General features: G+C 49.7%; 1 protein-coding gene across 1 annotated transcript; it reads right to left on the bottom strand.

Annotated features, from left to right (window-relative positions):
- Positions 1-1,205: 1,205 nt before the first annotated feature.
- Positions 1,206-22,927, bottom strand: PES1 (pescadillo ribosomal biogenesis factor 1). Its single transcript, XM_078882463.1, has 15 exons — positions 22,782-22,927; positions 19,890-19,969; positions 19,295-19,448; positions 18,361-18,470; positions 17,606-17,777; positions 16,922-17,011; positions 15,533-15,649; positions 14,998-15,063; positions 13,134-13,238; positions 10,823-10,953; positions 9,160-9,285; positions 7,430-7,605; positions 6,533-6,678; positions 3,552-3,716; positions 1,206-1,483 (listed from the first exon to the last, which is right to left on the bottom strand). Exons 1-15 carry the CDS (start codon positions 22,803-22,805, stop codon positions 1,403-1,405), a joined length of 1,743 nt encoding a protein of 580 aa, XP_078738589.1. The 5' UTR covers positions 22,806-22,927; the 3' UTR covers positions 1,206-1,402.
- Positions 22,928-23,409: the final 482 nt, after the last annotated feature.

Genomic DNA, 23,409 nt, shown 5'->3' on the forward strand with positions numbered 1-23,409 from the left:
AATGATTGCCAAGTTTTATCAACCGATCCGAGGAGGAAGAAGACACGGTATGGATCGCACTACCAGCCAGTCAATCCAATGTTGGATAAAGGTGTCCACAAGTCACCACTGTCTACCACGATGTTCCAACGTAGTAACTTTCTGACAGCCGAGCAAAACAACGGTATATCATGCCAGTCACCACAAAGCGATGTAAAGCTGGTCTACGATTATGATCCTGCAAAGCTGAGAAAGATGGCTCTGCAAATTACTTTATTTGAATACGATGCATTGGTGCATTTCACCAAGTGGCAAAGTGAACCAGGAATTCTATGACTATTTTTCAGCACCTGGGAGGTGTTCACAAGCGATGTTCAAATGAAGGTTCATTGTGGAACTTTAAGCACAATAATGCACCGGTGGACAAGCCCTTCAGTGCGCCAGTTTTTTTTTTTACCAAGCACTGCCATTCCCATCCTTAGCCTCTCACAATCTTTTCCTGATCTGACTTTTTTTCTTCCGTTCCCAGAGCCAAACACTGCTCTACAAAGGAAGGTTTTGTGACATTCCAACGATTATTTAAACCACGAGCTCCACCACAGGTGCCTCCATGAATTGAAGGGGCACTAGGAAACTTTTCAAACTAATTTCAATCTCAAAACTCTTTGATCAATCCTCGTATTCGTGCAAACCAATACACGCCTACGCATCTCAAATTGTTGTGTACGTGTCAATGTTTCTGTGGTATACGAGATAATAGAAACATCTCCCTGCTCAAACAAGCATGTCTCAAACAAGTCAGACGGTGAATATTTGTTGATAGCCACAAGGCAAGTTGTTTAATTTCCACATTCTCATGGTAGGAGCCAGTCTGTCTTCAGAACATACATCTGCTGCCAAACTTCCCACATAGCCTTGATTTACTGAACAACAGAGAGATAATGATGGGCTGTCATGTCAATCCCACCAGTTCACAACCTGGGAGAATGTGTAATAGAATTGCTGTTGTGCTTTTTTTCCCTTCCATGGAGCAGTTGTGCCGTGGTTAAGGTGTTGTTGTGAACCCGGCGATGTGGGTTTGATTTCCCGCCACAAGGCGTAGAAGTGATATCGAAAGAGTCTTGGCCCCACTTCAATCTGCAACGAAGTATGGGTAAAAGACCCCCCACCATGACTTAAACAAAGAGGAACAGCAGATGGACAAAGGGCCGAGAAATCTTATGCTCTTTAAAAAGTGTGGCTGCTCTTTCAAGAAGATGGCTCAACATTGGCCAACTCGCATAGCAAAGAAAATATTAATAATAATGATGTTACACAGAGCCAAGACTTTGCATTTGAGCACAGTTAGATGCTGACGATGATACAATGGCTGGAGAGGAAGTCCAACTGTTGTCTGGCCAGAGCAAATGCTCTAAAGAGCCATTTAGCGTTGCTTGGTTTTCTGCTTTTTGGCCACCTTGGCCGATTCGTCAATGGCTTTCCGCTTGGCCACCAGTTTGTTAGCCTGTGCGCAAACACACACACAGACAAGAGAGAATGCACACGCAATCAGACATCCACGCAGTGAGCCTCTCAGTCCGTCAGAGCAAGGATACGATGCCGCAAAGGTTGCCCCGAAGCCATCATACAACAACACATGCGTACATTTTGATTTAAAGCTTTCGTGACTGCAGGGATTCATATTCTTGGTTCTTTCGGTAAAGTCGCGTAGAAGGGAAATAATAAAAATATAAAACAATACAAATCTCATGACGTTTCGACTGCAACACAAGCAATCATCATCATCATCAGGTGTGAAAACCACAGCTTGAAAATTTGAAAGAAAAAAAACGCCACTTTTTTCAAATCTTCTTGCCGTGTTTTTCACACCTGATTATGATGATTGCTGCTTGTGTTGCAGTCGAAACGTCGTGAGAATTAAATGTTTTATATTTTTATTATTTTATCGTTTCCCTTCTACGTGACTTTACCGAAAGAACCAAGGACACGCGTACATGTACAACTCTTCGCTCAACGCGTATTTACACAATGTGCTTTTGCGACAGCACAGTTATTCCATTCGGGAACACTTTTGTCAACGTAGAACACGCACCGTTCTAACGCGACAGACTACTTTCTGAGCTACACGGCTGAGCGGACTGACACAGGACGCGGTGGGCGTACACTCATCTCAGTTCCTTGTCCCGCAATCGGATCACGACCGCAGGCTGATTTTATATTGCAAATGTGATTCTTGTCAATTTCCCGCTGTGCGAGGGGGGGCCTACCTCACAACACTACGTGGGTCATTAGGGTGATCTTACCATATTTCACCACGCTGGTCTCAATGCGGGTTAAGTGAAGGCAGGGGGAAACACAGACGTGGCAGCATAGAAGTACAGTATTTTGGTGCACGGCCATCTACATCCTGGTTACCCATCCAATCGGGTGCAATACGCGTGTGATATGACCGCATGCAAAAAATGCAAAAACGAATCTCAAACATTTGATTCTTAAACGACATCGCGGCCATGAAAAACGATTGAAATTCGCTTGTTGAAAACCTACAGTTAATTTGCTATGGCAGAGAAAGGGGGTGATGGTGGATGGGTAAAGTCAACTCCCAACTGGAATTTAAACTTATTAACTTCACATTGTGTAAGTAGACAACTGGAACCGCAGAATCATCTGGCCATACATTTGTATGCATACGACATACAAGCAAGAGCTTAAAGGTGTGTAAAGAGGCATGGATAGGCCCATGCTTGGAATGACAATGGGACAAACAGAGGATCACATGGATCGGTGACCCTGAAACTCCCACAATAACAAATCCTCTCCTGCACAAATCGATACGTGAATAGTAAGAATACCAATCGATGTTCACAGGTTAACCGATGCGATCTCACATCCCTAGCGTGTTTGGAGAGGTGTTTGGATAGGTGTGCGAGTGTAGTATGTGAGCGTGGGTGTATGAATGTAATGTGAGCATGTGTGTGTGTATGTGTGTATGAGCGGTAGTGTAGTGGTTAGCGCGCTGCGCTATGAACCCGGCGACCCGGGTTCGATTCCCGCTCACGGCCAACACGAGTGACGATTATCTGAACCGGTCCTGGGCCTCCCCTAGGTCGACTCAGCCTGAAATGAGTACCTGGTGCGGTCTGTAAACATCGCCACTGGGGAGACAACGGCGGTCGGGCGTGGTGCTGGCCACCCACCCCCTCGTGTATCGTTCCGGCCTTCATAGGTGCTCGCTAACAGCACTTGCCCCTACAGTCTGTTAAGGCTATACGGGGGATCTTTATCTTTGTGTATGAGAATATAGTGTGTGTGTGTGTGTGTATATAGATGCATGCAGTTTGGCGTGGTGTTGGCCACCCAACCCCTCGTGTGCCGTGCTGGGCTTCAAAGGTGCTCGCTAACAGCACTTGCCCCAACAGTCTGTTGAGGCTATACGGGGGGGGGGAGGGTTCTTTGTCTTTGTATGAGTGTTGTGTGTGCGAGTATGAGTGTAGCATGTCCGTGCGCATATAGGTGTGCGCGGGTGTATGAGCGTGCAATGTGTGTGTGTGGGTGTGCCGTGCATCCCCCACCTCCTTGCGCTTGCGTTTGCGCGTCTTCATGATCTTGTCGTAGAGGTGCTTGTCACGTTTCTTCATCATCATGAGCGCCAGGCGCTTCTCTTCAGCGTCCTGCTCGGCGCTCACGCGCACCTCGTCCGTCACGCGCAGGCGCCCGTCCGTCACGCGCACATCCTCCTGTACGCCACGCACGCACGTGAGGAGACACATCAGCATGCTCAAACACACGGGGGCACACAAACACGCACATCTTCCTGTACGCACGCACGCACGCACGAGAGGAGACACCAGCATGCTCACACACTCGGGGGCACACAAACACGCACATCTTCCTGTACGCACGCACGAGAGGAGACACCAGCATGCTCACACACTCGGGGGCACACAAACACGCACATCTTCCTGTACGCATGCACGCACGAGAGGAGACACCAGCATGCTCACACACTCGGGGGCACACAAACACACACATCTTCCTGTACGCACGCACGCACGCACGAGAGGAGACACATCAGCATGCTCAAACACACGGGGGCACAAACACGCACGTCAGGACTAGAGAGCACGACTGCGTGAGAGGTTTGCATGGTGGTGCCGTCCAGTATACAGGAGGTTGTGGGTTCGATCCCGACCCCAACACCTGTTTGTATATTCGGAGTTTTCACTTCTCTCTCCCCCGTGGTCGTGAGGATTTTTCTCCGGGTCCTCACCTCCACATTTAGAAACGTGCGTTTAAAGAGTATTTGACCGCTATACATTTCCAAATGATAAGCCACTTTCACCGTTGGAACCTCCTTTGCCAGTAGAAAAATATAATTGGTTTTTTACCCTTTTATCTGGCAACAAAACTGACACCTTTTTTACAAGGAGTCATGTTTGCATTGACCACAATACCTGCGGGTCGGAATGCAAACAAAGAACACACAACTCTGATAATGTATGCACTGTCCTTGAAGTTGATTGGTCCACACCCGAGACAGCTTTTCTTAGAGCCTAGTCTCACATGGTGTTGGACCAGATGAGACCAAAAGGCGCACAACTCAAAGACAATGCACCATCAGAGTATGAGAGCTCGGGGTAAGCATTTACACCATTGGAACCTCCTTTGCCAGTAGAAAAATATGATAATAGTTTTTTTTACCCTTTGTTGAGCTATCATTTGTGGCCAGGTGGGCCTTACCTGGCAAAATACAAATAGTTTATTTGAGTTTCACAGTTTCACTACGCGCTTTTCACTTCCTGAAGATGGTGCCAACACGTGGATCAAAACGTCAGTGATCATACCAAACGATGCAGGATACAACCCGCTAACACATTGGCGAGCTTAGTAACTGTGGTTGTGAATAGATCTTATAGATAATTGTTTATGAAATCGATTATAGATTACAAGTCATTGATAATTAGAATCTAGTTCAACAGATTGGCAGGCGCAAATGTTCACAGATCGGTGGTTGTGTGAAAACGTATTGGTTAAAAGTCTACACGCAGATATCGTACCCTCCTCCGTCAGCCCAAGGCTGGATGAAGGCTTCACGGCGCCATTCACGGGACACGTTTGAGTGTTGCTGACCACGCTAGTCAGTGCGGGTTAATGTAGAATGGTAAACCGGAAGTGGACTTCCTTCCATAGTTTTTAAGTTACCATTGATGAAGCTGGATTGACCACATGTAGATAACCACGTGTGTGTATATACACACACCCATGCGCAAAAGACAACCCGAGTTTGGACACAAAGGACCCAAAAGACAAAATACCCATGGAACATATAAATAGGTTTTACCCTTTCTGGCAATAAAATAGGTGTTAAACACCAAACAGAAGCCTTTTGCAAGGAATCAAGTCTGCATTAAACACATTCCTGCGGAGGGAGCTGGTAGGAACGTTGGGTTGCTCGGTCAATGGCCAGGGACAACGGCGGCGTGGTGTATTCCGCAAATATGCCCGAATGTGGGTGGGCACAAGCCGGCGTGAGTAGGTTAAACGTTGAGTTTTATAAGGGCACCACGGGGTGACCAGCCCCTCCCCACCCAGCCCCACCCCTCCCACCCCTCACCCAGCCCCACCCTCCCCACCCAGCCCCTCCCCCCTCCCCACCCGCACCCTCCCCACCCAGCCCCACCCTCCCCTCCCCACCCAGCCCCTCCTTCCCCACCCAGCCCCTCCCTGCATGACGGACACAATAATCCCCTGTGGGCTGGTGTAACCAGGAGGTTCCTACCAGTACCACACATACTTGTGGTGAACATGCCAACAAACCAAGCTGATTTTCCTACGATATGCATTTTCTTTGAAACCGATTGGCCTACACCAGGAGACAGCCTTCTTTAATGGCCTAGCCTCACCAATGTCAGACCACAGAACGCCGAAAGGCGGACAGCACAAAGCCAATGAACGTATCAGAGCATATCTAGCTTGGGGTGGGCGGCTACATCATGGGATATTTTTTATGGGATCTGCATGTTAACCACAAGTACCGTGTGGTTAACGCAGAGTTGATTGCTTGCAAAAGGTTTCTATTTGGTGCTTGAACATCTCAACACCTCCTGTTTTGTTGCCAGAAAGGGTAAAATCTTTTGTTATTTTTCATACAAAATACCCACGTATAACCTTTAACAGACTGTTGGGGCCAGTACTATTAACGAGCACCTATAAAGGCCAAGACGACATCCGAGGTGGTGGGTGGCCAACACCATGCCCGGCTGCCTTTGTCTCCCAAGTAGTGATGCCGACACATCACACCAAGTACTTATTTTAAGGCGAAGACGATCTAAGAGTCCAAAAACTCGTTCATTTATTCACCGCTGTATCCTGTTCATTGGCCGCGAGCGGGAATTAAACCTCGAGTTGCCAGGTCCGTAGCGCGGCGCTCCCCGCAGACACACGCACACTCACGCACGCACACGCACGCACACGCACGCACACACGCAGACACACACGCAGACACACACACGCAGACACACACACGCACACACATGCACAAACGGGACAGCACCTTCTTCTCGATCCTCTTGCGCTCCGCCTTCTTTAAACTCTTCTCTTGTTTCTTTTCCACGGCGTCAACCTCGTCCTCTTCCTCATCGTCGTCGTCGTCATCGTCATCGACTTCCTCCTCTTCATCCTCATCCTCTGCGCCCGTATCTGCAAGGCCATTCGGGGGAGAGAGACAGAGAGATGAGAAACTCTTTGACCCCATATTCCTTACGCATCTCCGTGTGACCCTCTATGACCCACGTGCAACTCTGTGTGTACCCCACACGTGTCCCCGTGTGCGTCTCCATGCGTCCCTCAAAGATCTTTCTTGTTCCTGTGTAACTATCATGTGTCCCTATGCATCCCCGTCTGTTGCTGTGTGAGCCCGTGGGTCCCTTGTGTGACCGTGTATCCCCACGTGTCCGTGTGTCCCGTGTGACCCTTCTATCTCCATATGTCCGTGTGTCCCGTGTGACCGTGCGTATCCCCACATGCCCCCCATGTCCGTGTGTCCCGTGTGAGCCTGTATATCCCCCACGTCTTCCTGTGTAACCCCACGTGTCCCCGCAGCGCGAACCAGTGCGGCCCCCTGTGACCCTGCGTATCCCCACGTGTCCCCCATGTTCGTGTATCCCGTTTGACCGTGCGTGTCCCCACGTGCCCCCCATGTCCGTGTGTCCCGTGTGAGCCTGTATATCCCCCACGTCTTCCTGTGTAACCCCACGTGTTCCCGCAGCGCGAACCGGTGCGTTCCCGTGTGACTCTGCGTATCCCCACGTGCCCCCCATGTCCGTGCGTCCTGTGTGAACCTGTAATATCCCCCACGTCTTCCTGTGTAACCCCACGTGTCCCCGCAGCGTTCCCGTATGACCATGTGACGCGACCCCAAGCGTGCACGGGGGGGCGCCCCTTCTCTCACCTCCCCTCTGCAGGGCGAGCAGCTTGAGTTTCTCCGGGGGAACGTAGTCGCCCTCCTTCTCCTCGACGAAGGGGGAGAGATGGGGGGGAAGACAGACTCCCGGGAAGTAGTCCTGCACGGGCAGCAGCACGCCCGCGTTCACGCAGTCGCACACCCACTGCGGCTGCACGTAGCACCTACGAACGCAAACACACACGACGACGACAAAGATCCCCCGTGTAGCCTTTCAACGACTGTCGAGGCAAGTGCTGTTCGTGAGATGCATCGATGAAGGTCAGCAAGGCACAAGGCAGAGGTCGCAAACGGGTTTTGATTCCTTACCCGTACCCGGCCACACCAGGGTCGCAAATGGGTACCCGTACCCGGCTGGGTACGGGTAGCCGGGTATCGGGTAGGGTACGGGTATCGGGTACCCGATTGCGACCTCTGGTACAAGGGGTGGTGTTGGTGTGTATATCGCGTCATGTGCATTGTACAGGCAGTCCTCTACTTACGATGGAGATGCGTTACGACGACCCCATCGTAAGTCAAAAATATCGGAAGTCGAAGCTTGCCTAGCCTACCCAGGAGTCTTAAAGAATGGTGATCATTGAGCAAAATTAGAGCAATTTACAGTACTGTACTGTATACACTATATACTGTATGTATTTATTAATTACTATACTGTATTACACAGCAACATGTAAAGTAAAAAAAAGAACCAAGATAAATTCTTAGCCTACCTCTATGAACTGCAATTTAATAGAAAGTTTTTTCAGGAAACAATCCCTTTCTGCATCACACAAGGCGGGAGATGCGTACATCCCGGCTGCGTCCCAACGTACAGCATCGTACCTCGTACGGCTGCTGCGTTTGCCTGCCGCGCGAAACTTAAAATATTGTACTATTTTGTCGTTTCGCCATCGTAAGATCGAAATATCGCAAGTCGGACCATCGTAACTCGGGGGCTATCTGTGTTGTGTACTGTGTGTGTGTGTTGAGTGTATTTTGTGCATTATGTTGTACTATTATGCATTGTGTGAGCCCATGGGCTGATCAAGTAGTTTACTGTGTGCAGTGAATAGTATACAACACATTCCTGCGGAGGGAGCTGGTAGGAACGTTGGGTTGCTCGGTCAATGGCCAGGGTCAACGGCGGCGTGGTGTATTCCGCAAATATGCCCGACTGAGGGTGGCCACAAGCCGGCGTGAGTAGGTTAAACGTTGAGTTTTATAAGGGCACCACGGGGTGACCAGCCCCTCCCCTCCCACCCCCCACCCAGCCCCACCCCCCCCCACCCAGCCCGTCCCCACCCAGCACCTCCCCACCCTCCCCACGCAGCCCACCCAGCCCCTCCCCACCCTCCCCACTCAGCCCCACCCCTCCCATTTTTGGATGCACGACGGACGGATGGACACAATAATCTCCTGTGGGATGGTGTAACCAGGAGGTTCCTACCAGTATTACATGTCGTGTATATTATGCATTGTGCGTCATGTGTATTGTGAGCTCACCGGCTGATGTAGGTCTGCGGCGTTATGGTCGTGTATTACGTGTGTAGGGTGTGTTAGTCGTATTGTGACGTGTGCCTTAGTGTGCATATTTCCCACACCTCCGATTAGCACGGTTGGCTGCGTACGTTATGGTCATGTCTAACGTGCGTAGCGTGTTAGCTGTATTGTAACACGAGTCTTGGCATGCATTATTAGTGTGCAAGTGTGTAGATTGTGTGTGCGTTGAGCGAACTGACCGGTTGATGAAAGTCTGTGGGGCATTGGGCCGATCCACCAGCTGGTGGGTGATGGTCTCGTCCGTCTCGGGGTACGTTGCCCCGATGCACACGGACGAGTCCCACGACACCTGACCCCCAAAGCTCCTAGGAAAAAAAAGACAAAGATCCCCCCCCACGTAGCCTTTTAGACTTCTGGGGGCAAGTGCTGTTTTTTATGGAGATACTATTTAAGCTGGCACCAGACGCTCCTCGAGAGGTGCGGTGTATCCAGCACCACTCCCAGCTACCTTTGTCTTCCCACTGCTGATGTATACAATATCGCATCAGATACTCATTTAAGGCCGGTTGAACCTCGGGAAGGCTCGGTTGAGATATCACACACCGCCGGCGGTAAACGAAGCCTGGAATTGAACTCGGGTTGCCGTGTTTGTCACATTCACAGTTGCGCACAAGACATAGATCCCCATATAGCCTCTAACAGACTTGTCGGGCAGGTGCTGCTTGAGAGCACTTCATGAAGGCCGGCATGGCACACGAGGGGGTTTGGTGGCCAGCGCCAACGCTCGACCACCTTTATATGTACCCAGTAGCGATGTTTTTACACACCGCAACCATACTCTTTGGTTCTTTGGGTAAAGTCAAGTAGGTAGAAACAAATAATAGATCACGAACGTTTTGATCGCCACACGAGCAATCGTCTTCAGGTGGGAGAGAGAAACAGGCTGCTGAAACAAGTCCTTATATATAGAGCCGAGAGGGGGGGAAGGGGGGGTGCCGCATCGGGAAAGAGGGTGGGGGGCTAGAGATTGTGTTGAAGCGTGTGGGAAATGCAAAGATGGGAACCGAGATGGGGAGGGGGGGAAGGGGGGTTGAGGTTGATGCGAGAGCTGAGGAGGTGGCCATTGTATCGTGAGAGATTAGCATGTCAATGTAAACGAACCAACGCAGCGGTGGCTGTGCTAGTGAGATATCCAGCTCGGTAAAAAACGAGTGAAACAAACGGGGGTCAACACCACATCGAGGGAAGGAGAGACACACACCGAGAGGCACACCCACGCACAGAGAGAGACACACACACAGACAGAGACACACACAAAGAGACATACCCAGAGAGAGACCCAGAGAGAGACACAGAAAGACACACCCACACACAGAGACACACACACAAAGTGACACAGAGAGAGAGAGAGACACCGGGACACACGGAGAGAGACGCACACACAAAGGGACACACATAGAGACACACACAGAGAGACATACACAGAGACACACCTAGAGACACACCTAGAGACACACCCAGAGACACACACATAGACACAAAAAGGACACACCCAGAAAGAGACACACACAGAAAGACACACCCACACACAGAGAGAGACACACACAAACCGAGAGACACACACACACAGAGAGACAGACACACACACCACAACATCACAGCCAGTTATAGTCTTATAGTCTAGTTAGTTAGACATTTAGCCCATTAACGTAAAGACATTTAACTTCCAACGCAACCAGGTACTCATTTGAACCTGGGTCGACCTAGAGGAGGCCCAGGCTTGGTTCAGATTATCGTCACTTGCATTGCTGGCCATGAGCAGGAATTGAACTCTGGTCGCCGTGTCCGTAGTGCAGCACGCTAACCGCTACCGCTCCCCCAGTCGCGCACGCTCACACACACCTGATGATGAATGTGAACATCTCTCGCAGGATCTCTCTGTTCAGGAAAAACTTCGTGCCCTCGAACAGAGAACGCAGTGCCGCCTGTTTAGCGGCGTCTGCTTTCCGTCGCTCGGACAACTCGCGGTCTTCCTGCACAGACACGCACGGGGGCAGACGGGGGGGACAAACGGAGACGCAGCAGTGACACGTTTAGGCAAAAGATTGTGAGAAGCTGCACAGGGAATCGCAGTTCTCAATTCGGATTCGAAAAGATGATTCTCACGTCGATTTCACTCAAACCGGCTGCAGCTCCGAAACTTAGCAATAGTGAGCCTGATGAGCATTTGGCAAACCACCAAGTGTTGTACGCTCGAGATGCAAGACAGCTAGGAGATGTCAGCATAGTGATGGGGATTCTTGAATCCATCTGGAATCCACTTGTGCATGACGGGAAAAAACCCTTGTATGTATGTTGAACTTCTTTTGCGCAGTACAGTAGAACCCTCTGGTCACGAACGCTTCTGACCACGACCAATTCCGGTTCCGAGCAAAAAATTCACAAAATTTTTTAATCTGGTCACGAACACAAACTCGGGTGGCGATCAAACACAGCCGCGGCCGATTTCCCCTTCCGCGCCATTTTTTTGTTTGTTGAATTACATAAAGCGTAACAATTATGTATATAACTTTTGTTATATAAAATTCCTAGTAAGATATTAATTTTGTGAGTGTAGTCATACCCCTCCCCCCTCATTCAAGCCGTAATTTAGAGAGCGAAAGCGCCGAGTACGTAAATCGCTACCATAAGAACCCGTTAATCTCTTCTCGCATCATTCATACGATGATGCGGTGAAGTAAACGTTCATACGATATCACGGTGAATGCTTCCAAAAACAATACTGTACCCAAATATTACTGTTAACTTACTTTCAATAGAAACATGAATTGCTCATACGAATATTCTCTCGCTCTCTCTCTCAGAAACAATCATCTTGTTGAACGATTCTAACCCTTGACGCGGAAATGTTAGTTTTCTCTGTTGTTCAAGGTTTTCTCAGTGTTATTCAATGTTTTTACATTTAGTTTACTATTACACTGTGACTTCTATGGCATAATTAACTATTTTTGTGCTTAAAAATAAAAAATATTTACATACAGTTCGTAGGAGTCTGGAACGGATTAATCGTATACATTCCAATGGGGAAATTAGGTTTGAGTCACGACCAAATCGGGTTGCAACCAAAGTTATGGAACGAATTATGGTCGTGACCAGAGGTTCTACTGTACATAGCCAACAACACCAATCGGAGGTGCGGCAAATGTCCTGTGCCAGCAACATGTTTGTTAATTAACTTTTAACATAAATTAGTTCATTGAGTATTTTTTTTGTTTTACTACCAAACGGTGTCTGTTACTCAATAGCTATTATCAGGTCACTATGCATTCTGACAATTTAAAAACTGGTCAGCAGAAACGTTTTGAAATTTAAAATTTTCATGAGGCCCCCCCCCGTGGGATTAAGATTCCCGCTCACGACCAATAACAGCGGCGAATATCTGAACCGGTCCTGTACCTCCCCTGGGTTAACTCGGCACTAAATTAGTACCTGGTGTGGTCTGTAAAGATTAACACTGGGGAGACAAAGGCGACCGGGCGTGGCCAACCACCCCCTTTTTCTGCTCGCAAACAGCACTTTCCCTAACAATCTGTTTTAGACCTATACAGGGGAGCTCAGTGTTTTTGAGTGCGTGCGTGCGTATATGTATGAGTGTGTGTGCATGTGTGAGTGTGTGCGTGCATGAGTGTGTGTGCGTGCATGAGTGTGAGTGCGTGCGTGAGTGTGTGTGCGTGAGTGTGTGTGAGTGTGCATGAGTGTGCGTGCGTGAGTGTGTGTGTGTGAGCGTGTGTGAGTGCGTCCATGTGTGAGTGTGCATGTGTGAGTGTGTGTGTGAGTGTGTAAGTGTGCGTGCGTGCGAGTGAGTGTGTGTGTGAGCGTGTGTATGTGTGAGTGTGCGTGCATATTTGAGTGTGCGTGCGTGCATGTGTGAGTGTGCGTGCGTGCATGAGTGTGTGTGCGTGAGTGCGTGCGTGCGTGAGTGTGTGTGTGTGTGTGCGTGCGTGAGTGTGTGTGTGTGTGTGTGAGCGTGTATGAGTGCGTGCATGTGTGAGTGTGCGTGTGTGTGAGTGTGTGAGTGTGCGTGCGTGCGAGTGGGTGCGTGTGTGAGTGTGCGAGTGTGTGCATGTGTGAGTGTGTGGGTGTGTGTGAGTGTGCGTACATGTGTGAGTGAGTGTGTGCATGTTTGAGTGTGCGAGTGTGTGACTGTGCATACTTCTTCAACGAGGAACTCATCTGGACGCTCCTCCTCGGCCACCTCCTCACTGTTACTGCTGGAACCGGGAATCCGGGCCAGCGACTGAGACAATGCGGCCATCCTCTGCATCCACACAGCATCAACACCACCACATTACAGCATCAACACCACCACCACCACATCACAGCATCAACACCGCCACATTACAGCATCAACCCAACCACCACATTACAGCATCAACACCACCACCACATTACAGCATCAACACCACCACCACATTACAGCATCAACACCACCACCACATCACAGCATTAACACCACCACCACATCACAGCATCACCACCACCACTACATCACAGCATCAACACCACCACATCACAGCATCAACAACACCACCACCACATTGCAGCATCAACACCACATTACAGCATCAACCCAACCACCACATTACAGCATCAACACCACCGCATCAGAGTATCAACACCACCACCACCACATTACAGCATCAACACCACCACCACATTACAGCATCGACACCGCATCACAACCTTTACGTCCATGCAGCATCGTAGCATCAACACTGCATCACAACCTCTACACATCCACGCAGCATCACAGCATTAACACCGACGACACGTCGTCCTCACATCAAACACAACGCAAGTTCATTCAAATTACAAGGATCGCAGTTGTGGATGGCGAGCTGGTCGTGGTGCTTACACACACCACGGCCCACTTCCTAACGTCTAACCCCAACATGGTTAGTTTCAACTCACAATCCCAGTTGACGCTAGTTTCACGTAAAAACTCACAGTCTTCTGCAACACTGGAGCCTTCAAAAAGAAGTGTATATATAAAAAAAATGGGCAACGTTTTGGGCAATGGTCTTTCTTCGCAACACATAAACCGAAGCACATTAAGGGACATTGCCCAAAACAACAGCGATGATATATATATTTTTTTCTTTGAAGGCTACAGTGCCTATTGACGAGTGTGTTGAGATGTGTATTTGTTAAGTGTGCTTGTGCACCGCTTCCAATGCAGCAGCATCACCAAATAATGGTCATCACGTGAGGCTGTCCATACCACGGTTTCATCTGATCACGTAACAATGCTGACCTTATCAGTAGTGGATCAATTACCTTGCTGGCATGACCATTTTAGCTGATCTGGGGTCAACGCAACCTTCAAACAACATACAGTAAACCTTGGATTGCGAGCATAATTCGTTCCGGAAACGTGTTTGTAATCCAAAGCACTCGTACATCAGTTGTGATCACGTGACGCTTGGCAGACAAAGCATATACACGTACTGCTCGTATTGCAAGACCTCGCGCGTTTAGCAAATTAATATTCATTTAAAAAATTTTCTCGTCTTGCAAAACACTCGCAGACCAAGTTACTCGCAATCCAAGGTTTTACTGTACCTATAAGAGCTGTATGTAAACGTACAGCGCCACCATGTGCCTTCCAGCTGCCCGCTAACAGCACTTGCCACGCAACAACTCGTTTCTGGCTAAACGGGTGGATCACTGTGTGCGTGTATGTGTACGCGTGTGCGGGGTGTGCGGTCAGTGGGGAGCGGTAGTGCAGCGGTTAGCGCGCTGCGATGCGGAACCTGCAGACCCGGGTTCGATTCCCACTCACGGCCAACATCGGTGAGGTTTATCTGAACCGGTCCTCCCCTAGGTCGACTCGGCCTCAAATGAGTACCTGGTGTGGTGTGTAAACATCACCACTGGGGAGACAAAGGCGGCCGGGCATGGTGTTGGCCACCCACCCCCTCGTGTGCCGTGCCGGCCTGCATAGGTGCTACTCGCTAACAGCACTTGCCCCAACAGTCTGTTGAGGCTACACGGCGGATCTTTTGGGGTGCGCTCACCTCAAGGTGTGCTTCCGAGTCCATGGCATACACACCGCCTGCAGTCTCCTCAGCAGAGCCCTCCACCTGCACCCAACAGAGACGACGGATCCCTGTTAGAGCCTCGCCTGTACGGCGCACACCACGCACCGATGTAAACGCGCGGAAATAAATGCCGATAACGTAACATTGGCCCGGGATTGGGCACCGGGGGCTGCAGCACACTTCTCTTTGTCTTTCGCGTGGCCGATGTCGATGCAGAGCAACAACTACAATTTCAAATTCGGGTGTTCAAGCCAGATAACCACATCAAGAGTAGCGGAGTCTATTGCAGCGATGTCTCCTTCGTATTTGCGAGCATTGTGTCGTTATACGTTCTGCAGCCCTATTCTGAATGACCACAGTCGAACACACTGCAGAGTTTTACATTTGCCAGTTGTGCATCAGGTATCTGCATCTGCCATGGTTTTTGCGGATGCAGTTTAGGGGTGGACCATGAGTTTCGTGGAAGGTCATGCAGTGCACCGATGATGTCCAACGAGGGGGTGTGCTGTACCCGGGGCGGGTAGGTGAGGTTGAGGCTCTGGTAGAGGCGGTAGTTGATGAAGCCGAGCAGGGAGGTGTAGAATTCGGTGAATGTGGACATGACGCGGTAGTCGACATCTGTGGGGTGCTGCACACACACACAAGACACAAATCAAGTACATACAACACATTCCTGCGGAGGGAGCTGGTAGGAACGTTGGGTTGCTCGGTCAACGGCCAGGGTCAACGGCGGCGTGGTGTATTCCGCAAATATGGACGACTGAGGGCGGGCACAAGCCGGCGTGAGTAGGTTAAACGTTGAGTTTTAGAAGGGCACCACGGGGTGACCAGCCCCTCCCCACCCAGCCCCTCTCCACCCAGCCCCTCCCCACCCAGCCCCCCCCCACCCAGCCCTAACCTCCCCAGCCCCTCCCTACCCAGCCCCTCCCCACCCTCCCCACCCAGCCCCTCCCCACCCAGCCCCTCCCCACCCTCCCCTCCCCACCCAGCCCCTCCCTGCACGACGGACGGACACAATAATCCCCTGTGGGCTGGTGTAACCAGGAGGTTCCTACCAGTATAACCCAACAGCATACCCATCAGGAACATCTACCAATTGACGCAGAGTTCTCCTCGTGCATCCTTCTTCAGAGCTTTCAAAACCCTGCTTGACCCCAAAGCAAAACTATTTTAATTTTGCCAGGTAAGGCCCAATGAGCTATATAGCTACTAGAAAGAAGTGACCTGGCCACAAATGATAGCCCAATCAAGTCGCTTATCGTGTATAGCAGCCAATGTGAAAATGCACACACACTCTCAAAGACAAAGAGATATCCCATACATATTTGATTTAATTTAGTTGTTTTTCATTTATTTTTTATTTTATTTTTTATTTTTACCTACGTGACTTTACCGAAAAAAACAAAGAGTATGTCCCATATAGCCTGTAACAGCCTATTGGAACAAATGCTATTAGTAAGCACCTATGAAGGCCGGCACAGCACACAAGGGGGCGTGGGGTGAAAAGCACCACACCCAACTGCCTTTGTCTCACTCGTGGTGATGTTTACACATCGCACTAGGTACTCATTTGAGGCCGAATCGACCAATGGGAGACCCAGAACCAGTTTCAGAAAAGCGTCACTGGTGTTGGCCACGAGTGGGAATCGAACCCGGGCTCTTAGCCAGGTTCGTAGCGCAGCACGCTAATCGTTACACTACACACGCAAATACCAAAAACCAATAGAGTTACAGCCAGATACACTGCAAAACACGCCAACACCCACACTTGCAAACAAATTCACACGCTGAATTCTCACACACGCAATAACATTCACTTGCGCTTACTCGTATTATAACACTCACAAACACGGTCTCACACACACAAAACGAGTAGGTGTGTGTGTGTGTGTGTCCTCACGTTGTGCGAGTATGGATAGGGCATGACCCACGTCACCGTCTGGCCCTGAACCTCAGCCTGAAAGTAAATTCCCTTTATCGACAAGAACACCTGCAAACGCACGAACACACGCACATAAACACAGGCATGTAAGCACACCCAACAGCTACCATTCACCACGAAGTGGCGGTGATGTCACCACAGTGCTTATGGCAGGCCATACGCACTTTGAGACCAAGTGAGGTGTGTGAAAGGCTCCCTAGCAGGCGATCACGGGGACAGGCCTAGGTCTTATGGCTTAACCTAGAGACCGCTGGTAGATACACCACCTGGGCCTCCCTGAGGTTGATGAAGCCTTAAACAAGTAGATGATGGTGGTGTGAAAACATCAGCACTGGTGATGTAGTGTTAAGCACACGGAATCATGCGCGCAGAAAATTTCCACAGTTATCAATTACAAACCAGTCACAGTCTTCGGCCTCCCCAAGGTTAACTCGGCCATAAATTAGCACATGGTGCGGTGGAGACGAGTTGGCTGGGTGTAGCGGCGGCGGCCACACCACTCGATCGAGTGGCGTGCCGGCATTAAGAGATGTTCGCCCACAGCATTCGCCACGACAGCCTGCCTGTGTTAGTGTACCGTGTTGGGCATGCTATTTTGAGTGTGCAATGATGTATTGTTGCGATTGTGGGGCCAGCTCGAACCTTGCGCAGGGCGCGCGCCTGCACCACGTATCCATGGAATTCGAGCGACAGGCGACGGCACAGCTGCACCGAGTCCACGTGGCAGCGGCCAGAGCGTGGGAACGACGAGAAGAGGCAGCACATGGAAAGGCCATCGTCCACGTCCCGCACGGCATCCACAAAGGTGGGGTACCTGGGATGCATATAGACACGCAGGGGGGCACAAGTCGCACACGGGATATAAACGCCGATGCAGAGATGCACGGAGAAACACAGAAGAGACATCATCATGCGGCCAGCGTTTAGAGCGCGTCCCGCAGCGCGTCCGCAACCCAGAGTATCTGGGACAAGCGCAAATGGAAAGAAACGTTTCAACACGCAGAGGGATGCGCGGACACAACGGGAGATACGTGGACACGTGGGCAGAGAAACGAGTGAAGCACACAGTAATGCAAAGGGGGACACATTGGCAACACACGCAGACACAGAGGGCCCAAGGAAAGTGCAGATACACGTCATGCGGCATGTCCACAAACGTCGGGCACCAGGGACACAAGGAGACACAGAGGCAACATGGAGACGGGGCACTTGGTGACACATGGCGAGGACACGGGGCACTCAGAGACACACAAGGACATGAAGACATGTAGGCACACAGGGAGACATACAGGAACACACACGCACAAATAAACATAGGATGGCATATAGATATGGATACATTGTTATAATTCATGGGCAAGGCAAGGGAGGACACATGGCAAGGGAGGGCAGGTCACCTCTCCTTGATGATGTGGTCGAGCTTGTAGGTGGGTTTGGTGGACTTGAGGTGGTCGACTCGGCCCCACTGCGTCTTGGCGTACGCCTTGCGCAGCTTCCGCACAAACACCTGACGGACAGAAATAATGAAGGGATGGGGAGACATGCAGACACAAAGACACAGAAATTAGAGACACGAACGTCAATCCCCTTTCTCAACACACAATATGCGCACTCCCACCCCGTCTCTCACACACACTCCCCATGTCTTTCTCACAAACACAACCAATCTCTCACACACACTCTGCCCCTCTCCCCGTGTCACAAACACACACTCCCACCTCCCCCCCTCTCTCACACACTCCCACTGTCTCACAAACACACACTCATCGTTTCCCCCATACATACTCCACCTCTCTCCCCCGTCTCCCGCACACAAAAACAAAGATCCCCTGTATAGCCTTAACACTGTTGGAGCAAGCGCTGTTAGCGAGCACCTATGAAGGCTAGCACAGTACACGAGGGGGTGGGTGGCCAGCAACAGGCCCGGCCGCCTTTGTCTCCCCAGTGGCAATGTTTTTACACACCGCACCAGGCACTCATTTGAGGCGAAGTCGACCTATGGGAGGCCCAAGACCGGTTCAGATAATCGCCAGGTTCGCAGTGCCGCACCCTAACCGCTGCTCGACCACTCTCATACACAACAAAGACAAAGATCCCCCTCATAGTCTTAACAGACTGTTGGGGCAAGTGCTGTTAGCGAGCATCTATAAAGGCCGGCACGGTACATGAGGGAGGTGGTTGGCCAGCATCACGCCCGGCCGCCTTTGTCTCCCCAGTTTCAATCCTCCCACACTCTCACCAACACACATTCCCCGTCTCCCACACATGCTCCACCCCTCTCGTCCCCCGTCTCTCGTACACTCACTCACTTCTCCCGATCATCTCCCTCACCCTGTATTCGCGGAACTTGGCGACGATCGGCTCGTGCAGGAGGAAGCGCACATCCTTGGCGAGGTAGAAGGTGCGCGGTGCCGTCGAGCCCTTGTTCGCTTTCTTCTTGTGACGTGGCTCGTGAGGGTACACGCCCTTGAGGATGCAGAGACGCCTGGCGGACACAGGGACACACGAGGTCAGGGGTACACGCCATTGAGTATACAGCAATGCCTGAAACACACTGGGACACACTTCAAGCGAAGTTACATCTTGGGGCCCACATAAGTCGCGAAGGCTTTCAGGGCTGGAGGTCATCAGGTAAACCCACATCCCTTTATGTCAATCCTATGCTGGATGAGGGCCTCACCACACCATGTTGGTTGTGGGGTTATTTGAGCACATTTAACAAAGCTGGTCAGTGTGGGTTGGTGAAGACTGGGAGCATAAATGTGGAAGCATAAAAGTACGGTACAACAAGGGACTTTTCTGAATTTCTCTGCGCAACCCATCAGATAGCGCAGCAATCAAAAACCACCCAGATGTTGCAGGTTTAAATGACTGACGAATCAACTTTGACCCCTTGTTGCGAGCGCCACTCCTCCACCTCACTCACCGGAAGTCGGGCAGGCTGAGTTGGAGCTTCTTGCGAGCTTTGTTGCGGGTGATGTAACTCGTGGCCTCGCCGCTTGTGTACTGCACACAGAGCACAGCGCCGTTCACAACACAAGCACATCTCCCCCATCCATACACGACCGCACAACACCATTCTAACATCCACATCCAAGACTACACCAAAACACAACAGTACAATGGGTCACATTACACCACATTACATTACAGTACGACAGCTCATTACAATATTAATTGTGAACCCTTTGTTAATATATATATTAAATTTTGATTTAAAGCTTTCGTGACTGCAGGGATTCATCTTCTTGGTTCTTTCGGTAAAGTCATGTAGAAGGGAAGTAATAAATAATACAATTATTATGTTTTATTTTTATTATTTTATTACTTCCCTTCTACGTGACTTTACCAAAAGAACCAAGAAGATGAATATATATATTTTTAGCAGGTAAGGCCCATTGAGCTATATAGCTTTTTTTCAGAAGCAACCGGCCACAAATGATAGCTCAACGTGGTCGATCATGTGGAAATTTAAAGCAGCGAAATATTCTCAACACATGTTTCTAAATGCGGAGGGAGAAACCAGACGACCTGTAAAAAAAGGCATGCAACCATGGAGAGATGCCGCAAACGCCAAATATACAGGCGTCAAGGTCGGGATCGAACCCACGACCTCCTGCATATCAGACGATGTAGTTAACATCTCGGCATCGTGGTGCCCTGGGTGCAGGACATGCTGTGTCAGTCACGGAGGTTGTTTCACTGAACTTTACCATATAGCTCAGAAAATGTTTATGTAGGGTGGTGAGAGACCCAGCGCGGGTTCAGTAATCGCTCACCACTGGTGGTGGCCATTCTTAGAGCATCATGTGCTAAGGTCAACACCACCACTCACCTCTGGGTTGCAATACACCACAGTAAAACATCTAAATGACAAAGAACCACGCTAGCAACCTTAACCAAACTAGAACACACTTCAAATGTCACAAGTGATAGCACCATGTGAATGGATATTAATACTGGACTGCAAAGTCGGGAATCTAATCAGCCTATAATTCCGTCAAAGTAGATAAAATTAGGACAGCACCACATTGTAATAAATCAACAATAGTCATATTGAGACTGGCCCCAGCATCTGAATGTGTAATTGCTCTCGCTACAAAATGAACTTATTGTTAGTGCCGAGCGCAGTCGTGCAATTTCCTTTCCTTCGGCAGGACGAACTGCACCAATATATACGACTTAAAACAAATCTCATTATGAGCCATGTCGTATCCACTGCTGGTTAACTGCCTCCCCGTGCCATGACCCCATCCCTCACTGAAAAGTGATGCCACATTCCACCTCAATCTTGCATAGGAGCTGATCTCATCATCGCTCCATCTCCACGGTAATCGTTCTTTTGGCCATTTTCCCACTATTTTTTTTTGTCCAATCACCAAGTCTCTTTCGTTGGTGGCCGTCCCTTCCAGTGATGTTTCCCACGAAAACGCACGTATAGTAACTTTCCGTAACAATCAACAATGGACTGTATTTTGCTCCCCTGTTCAATGTGGCCCTCTTCCTGTGCCTCCGTGTAATTCCAAGCACGCACTTCACTGCGGTATGCACATTTCTTAAGTTTTGTTCAAATTTTCTTTTCGTTGAAGTTTGTGATCCATATCTTTAGGCCCACTGCCAGACTATATTTCATGAACATGATCAGCTTTCAAAGTGCTCTATTCCGTTTTAATTCGATTGTAGCTTTTTAACTCGTCCCCCTACTGGACATGTGTGAAAAAGAGCTTTACAGATCATCAGATTTCTCCAGTATAAAGATTCTGATATTCTCTAATTTCATCGTCCGTAAAACAAAGCATTGTAAAAATGTTCAGTGAACCTTCTCTCGATGGCAGTCGTGTTCTTCAAAGAGTTTTATTCTGCACAACTTCTTCCATTGTCGTCTCCAGGGCCTGTAAAATCTACCCCTTCCTTCCCCGCTCCAAACCTTTAAAACTCTTTAGATGGCTGTGTTTTCCCTGAGCTCACAGCGTCTTCAGAAACGACTGCATTTAGTCGCTTTATACATCCTAAGGGTTTTTCTTGTTGCGTGTGTACACGAGTTCGCGCTAAACCAGGCGGACCTTCAGTTCCATTCCTGGCCACGGATCAGTGGAGTGATATCTGGAACCTCGTGTACTGCGAGATGGCCGGGACATGCCAAGGCAGGGAGTATTGAATCTATATATGTAAGAGTCTGAGTTTTCTTCTGCGTACTCCGGTTTCCTCCCAGATGGAAAGATTTTAATTAATGCAATGGCCATTGGGCAAATATTCAGAATGCAGGCAAAATATAAAATTTCCCATCTGCGGCTAATATCATTAGAGTATTTGGCTGCTATAAATTTGCACACACATGGCACTTCGTTGAGCTATCATGCGTGGACAGGTCGATTCTTAAAAATAACTCTATAGCTCAGTGGCCCTTACCTGGTAAAATAATAAAAGTTTCGTTTGAGCGATATCTGAACAGCCCCTCGAACCTCCTTCACCAAAACGCACTAAACCAGTGTGGTGAAGTATAGTCAAACACACGTAGCTGAGACGAGATGGAGAATGCCTTCAGTTATCAGTTACATGTTAAAAAGTTCGGTAAATTGCTTACTTACAAGTAGCGAAACATCGATGAAAACTGCGTAGAGTGTGGCGCAACTTTAAACGGAACCAAGGCCGCAAAGGCCTAAGCCTCGGCCTCGCCTAGAAACCCGACCGCGCAATGCGCTTGTGGAGCGGGCACCGCCTCTAGTTCAGACCGGTAGCGCCCGTGGGGCCGAAACACGGCACGCTTACACTTTACCACGAACAGTTTTCTGCAAGGTAAATCTCGTTCATAACGTACCTTTTTCTTCGGCTGTCCTCCCATCGTGTCTTGCTGCTCGTGTTTTGTGTTAAAAGTCGGAGGGTGAAAGCTATTTGCGAGCGCGAATTCACACGCCGCGTGTTTCCACGTGGGGGTACGGATACACGTGGGCAAGTGTTGAATGGGGGGGGGTGTAGCGGTGGGTGGGGGGGCGGGGCTCGGCACGTAATTGGTCAAGAGCCGCAGGGGTCAACTGCGAAGCTGCTTGGGTCACGTAAAGGGGCAATGACACATTTTAGGTTTTTTTATCAGTTCATTTATTATTATACTTTATTATTTATTTTACCTACGTGACTTTACCGAAAAAACCTAAGAGTATGAATCCTTGCAGTCACGAAAGCTTCAAATCTATAATTAATGCCCTCTACGGGGAAAATTTCATCTATCTGTTCATTTTTGTATTATATTACCTCGGTGACTTTACCGACAAAACCTAAGAGTATGAATCCTTGCAGTTGTAGTGACAGAGAAAGGTCACTACTGTGTCGGCCCGTACGAAGGCTGGGGGCCCCAAGGGGGTGCCTGGGGGGTCGCGTGGTGGAGGGATCCGGACCCTCCCAGAGGTGGGGGAAGTGAGGCGTGTCCTGGGAAGGGAGGCGTGGCCTGA

Source organism: Lampetra fluviatilis, chromosome 3, assembly GCF_964198595.1.
Source record: "Lampetra fluviatilis chromosome 3, kcLamFluv1.1, whole genome shotgun sequence".
In the NCBI taxonomy this organism is placed as follows: domain Eukaryota; kingdom Metazoa; phylum Chordata; class Hyperoartia; order Petromyzontiformes; family Petromyzontidae; genus Lampetra; species Lampetra fluviatilis.

Bases quoted from the DNA above. Each gene is read 5' to 3' on its own strand.
- PES1 (XM_078882463.1), bottom strand. From the start codon at position 22,805: ATGGGAGGACAGCCGAAGAAAAAG. The intron at 18,471-19,294 runs GTGAGGGAGATG...TCTGTCCGTCAG, and splicing joins CCAAGTTCCGCGAATACAGG to GTGTTTGTGCGGAAGCTGCG. The intron at 6,679-7,429 runs GTGAGAGAAGGG...ATGGCCTTGCAG, and splicing joins GCTCGCCCTGCAGAGGGGAG to ATACGGGCGCAGAGGATGAG.